Raw genomic sequence first — 4,474 nt, 5'->3', positions numbered from 1 at the left:
AGAAATAAATAAGTGATGAGATACATGAGATATAATTCACAAATTTCAATAAGTCTCAAACAAAATAACCAAAATTTTTAATTCCAAATACAAAATGGTATACAAACAAATAAATGATGGGCAGAGGGGGGGTATAGGCACAGGTCGCAGCTGCCCGAGCCCAGGGCAGCAGCAGCTTCCTTGCAACTTCCATAAACCTTTGATAAAAGTCAGGGTGAGAAACACAAAATCGAGGTCCCAAGAGAGGTGACGAAAAGGCGACCACCCACCACGTTCCCGTCCCAAAACCCGAACCCGTCCCTGTCCCGATCCCGGCACCGGGCATGAGTTTTTATCCAACTGCACCCACCCGGGGTAAGGGGCGGGAAGGCAGGCAGGGTTCACATCCACCCCCTAACCTAAAAAATTCTGCTTCGGGGCGAGGACCTATTCGAGGTGCCACATCAGCCTAAAGTAGTAGTGGATTTCCCGCCTACGATGGAGAGTTAGGGGTTGCGTGGCATTTGGCGGGAGGAGTACCGATGAAGGGGAGCCAGGACGAACATGTGAAGAGGGCCCTGGTGGTCTTGTGAGTGGGGGGTACTCCCTCTGCCTCATTGAGGGGGGAAGTTTTCGTTCCGGATTAGTAAAAAGAACAAAGAGTAAAAACTAAAAGAAAAAGAAAAAGGAAGCAGAGCATTCTGGTGGCAATCTCGTGACCCAATGCTCAACTTTGCTGCCTGTCACATTTGGTGGAAGGAGATAGAACTATATATATATATATATATATATATATGTACATATATATATTTATAAAATTCTTTATTCAATTATAGATATATATATATATATATATATGTATACTAGACAATTGGTGAGTGTGGACTTACTTTATTGTGGGGTGGGTGGGCACAAATACACACAGATGATTGTGAGCTTGGTTGGTGGGTTATGTAAATTTTGAAGGTGAAATAAACAATAAAATAAAATAAAATAAAACAAAACATTCACACACATCATGCAGATGCTTGGTCAGAATAAGTTTCATCAAACAATATCACTTTTTGAAAGAATATAGCTGGAAAACTGTATCTTTTTCCAAAGAATACAGTAGTATACCTGAATTTCTCATGTTCCTTCAAATCATTACACATTTTATTTGTTGATTCTTTTTGAAGGAGCGCAGTTGATTTACATTACCTTGGATCACTAAATTTACAAGCATATGTATTACCATTTTTTTCTTTCTATTTATTCATTTACTTTTTTATGTTATTGAAATATTACCATGCATAATGTGAACCAGGTTTATGTGTATTTTTAAAAAAATTTACTTGCTTTTTAGTACTATGTATAAAATTTTCATCCACGTCTAGTTTATAGAATTTAAAAAAGAAAAAGAGAAAAAAAGAATCAAACAATTTCCATTTTCTTCCTGTATTTCATATATTTTCCTCACTCCTTTTGTTTCTGGAGGATAAACTTGTGTGTAAAGTATGATCTAAAAGAAACCTAAAAGTAGAAAAAAATTATATATTAAACGTTTTAAAATTTTAAAAAGGATATATATATATATATATATACATCAAAAAATCTGAGTACAATACAAAATTTTATGGGTCAGTGTCCAATCTTTTATGGTATCATCATCATCACGACCACAATTTCATGAGATTTACATCATTACAATACTTGAAATTGATACTGGTTTTTTTCCATTTTAATTTACCATTTTTTCAAGTATTTTATATTTGATGCATTCATGTGTGTGTTTATATGTATATACGTATATATATAAAAAATTAATTCATCATTTTGATCAAATTTCAACTTTAAAACAACAGAAAAATTAATAGGTCATCCTCTATAGATAATTACGTAACACATCAATTCTTTCGAAGTACACTTATTTTTTAAAGAATATACCTAAAATAATGTATATACAAAGTTTAATTAGTTGCTTGTTCTTTTCGTTCTTTCCCTTCTTTTATGGTTTAGAAGAATAAACAATAGAAAACTTTTATTTGATGAAATGGTAGCGGATAGAAATGTGCTTTGTGCGGGAGTGAAAACGAGTGGTTGTGACTAATGCTAACGCTGATTGGTTGTCGCAGTATACACGGGTCGGCGTTTTTAGGGTGTCGGTGCAGTGAAGGTGATCATCAAGAGGATTCGTGACAGGTAGTGAAGGAGGACGTTGATGCTGGTCCGACGGCACCTGCGGAGCATCAGAAAGAGGGTGCTGGGGCTCACACGTGGATACACGCGCAGGTGGAGTGGCAGGGGGCTGCGACCCGCTGGGAAGGAAGAAATGTGGGTCTTCCTGGAGTCTGGCATCGGGTGAGGGGCTGGCCTGAACAGGTTGGCGGGGAGGAGCAGGCTCGTCCTGAAAGATGACGTCCCTGGAGACGACGGTGGCGTCGGTGCGGAGGAGTTGAACCTTGTATCCCTTGCTGACCGGGCTATATCCAAGGAATATGCAAGCCTTCGTTTTTCCATAAAGCTTGACACAGAGCGGATCAGGGATTTTGGCATAACATCGACTTCCAAATACACGAATGTGAGTGAGATCGGGCTTCTTCTTGTGCCACATCTCGAATGGAGTGGTGTGAGAAGGAATAGCCTTCGTGGGAAGTCGATTTTGTATATACGCAGCACAAGTGACTGCTTCTCCCCAATACGATCTAGAGAGTTGAGCTTCATGGAGCATGCACCTTGTGGTGTCGAGGAGAGTTCGATTCTTGTGTTCAGCCACACCATTTTGGCGTGGTGTATATGCTGTGGTGAGTTGACGTTGAATTCCATGTGCTTCAAGGTAGTGAGTGAATTCTGAAGATAAGTACTCTCCTGCTTGATCGGAGCTGAGAGTTCTGATTTTATAGCCGGTTTTATTCTTAGCCCATGTGTGAAAAATTTTGAATTCATGTAGACATTCGCTCTTTTTTCGTAATAGTCTTAGTATTGTATATTTGGAAAAGTCGTAGATGAATGTAACATAATATTTGTAGCTAGAGAATGTTGGAGTAGCTATGCGGCCGCTTAAATCAGAGTGGATTAATTCGAGAAGTTGAGTGGCTCTTGTAGTCGCTTGTTTTGGAATTTTTTTGGCTGTATGTTTGCCATGGAGGCATATCGGGCACACCAAGTTGGAGATCGTTTTGAGGTGGATTCCCGTGACAACTGAATTGGTGATTAAGTGCTTGAGGCGGTCACTATTGGGATGATCAAGCCTTCGATGCCATAAGAATTGTTGCGAGCTTGGAACTGAGGCGACAACTTGAGTGGCTTCGAGCAACGGGGATGTAGTGGATCGTAGTGTCGTAATATGGGCGGAAAAGATAGCAACAGCAAGAGGTAGCTGATTTGGCTATGGAGGGATCTCTGGGAGGCCATGGTGTCCTTGCAAGTTTGCTATGTCGAGGTGGAGAGGAATCTGCTGTGCTCTGTGGTGACGAGTAAGATTCCAAGGCTCTAGTAGTGGTAGTTGAGAGGCATGGGAGTTGAGGGCGGAAGATAACTCCATGTCGACTGTCCACCACGCAGAGTCGCTCGTAATGGGGGAAGACGGTGCTGGAGAGAGCTAAGGTGACCAGCATAAGTGATCAAGATCGGAAAGGGTCGTTAATAAAGGCTGCGAGATAAAAACTCTAAAATCGACACTTGGGGGTACGGATACAGATGGTGATTCTCTCGACCAAGCAATGATATGTGCCACCACATTTTGAATTGAGAATTTTATTGATCCTAGTAGATAAAGATTATCTCAAAGAGGACAAGAGGCGAGTATTGTATTATCTTTTGCTAATAGATTACACATCTGATTTTTTTATTAAGATGCCACCACCTTCGAGATCATAGTTACATAGGAAGAATAGATTTTTGTATAAGTCTGGTACATATAAGGTATTGGAGAGACCAAGTGTCTCGCCATTTGCCATTGAGATTTCTACTTCTCTTTGGCCATAGATGGGTAATGTTGTACCATCGCCAAGGTATACTTTGTTGTCATCATGTAGAAATGGTTTGAAATTGATGAATTGTGGTTTATTATGTGCGAAGTAGTGGATGGCACCTGTTGTCACGGACATACTTATATAAGCTAGTAATTACATATACAAGTAGGTAAAAGTAAGTTAATTCTATAGTATTTAATATGGAAGCTTCTTAGAAGCTTCAGAGATGCTGCTTTGACTTCATAGGTGTCTTTAATTGACTTTTTGGATTAGAAACGTGGTCAACAAGTTGGCCATGTGCCACACATGTTGTTAGTTTGAAGATCAAGCTAATTATGTGGCCCACACGTAGAAAAACTTGCCTTGTAAGTTAAGGCATGTGTCCTACAAAGTCAACACATATTGGAGGTCCTATAGAACGTCACCACGTAGTCCATAGTTAGATATTATATATAGAGACAAGAGTGAAGCCTTCTTCACTCTTGTCAACTCCTTTCTTGCTTCCAGTCTAGTTTCAAGGGTCTCTAGTTTTCTTGTCTTTT

General features: G+C 39.8%; 1 protein-coding gene across 1 annotated transcript; it reads left to right on the top strand.

The window, feature by feature from the left end:
* The first annotated feature begins 521 nt into the window (after nt 1–521).
* Nucleotides 522–3,944, top strand: LOC149989303 (uncharacterized). Its single transcript, XM_090250869.1, has 4 exons — nt 522–568; nt 2,094–2,134; nt 2,325–2,762; nt 3,064–3,944. The coding sequence occupies exons 1-4, from the start codon at nt 522–524 to the stop codon at nt 3,201–3,203; spliced, it is 666 nt and encodes a 221-aa protein (XP_090106995.1). The 3' UTR covers nt 3,204–3,944.
* Nucleotides 3,945–4,474: the final 530 nt, after the last annotated feature.

Source organism: Physcomitrium patens, chromosome 5 (assembly GCF_059467195.1).
Source record: "Physcomitrium patens ecotype Gransden chromosome 5, ASM5946719v1, whole genome shotgun sequence".
Lineage (NCBI taxonomy): Eukaryota > Viridiplantae > Streptophyta > Bryopsida > Funariales > Funariaceae > Physcomitrium > Physcomitrium patens.
Note: the sequence above shows the minus strand (reverse complement) of the source record. Positions and strands in the feature narration are given on the sequence as shown.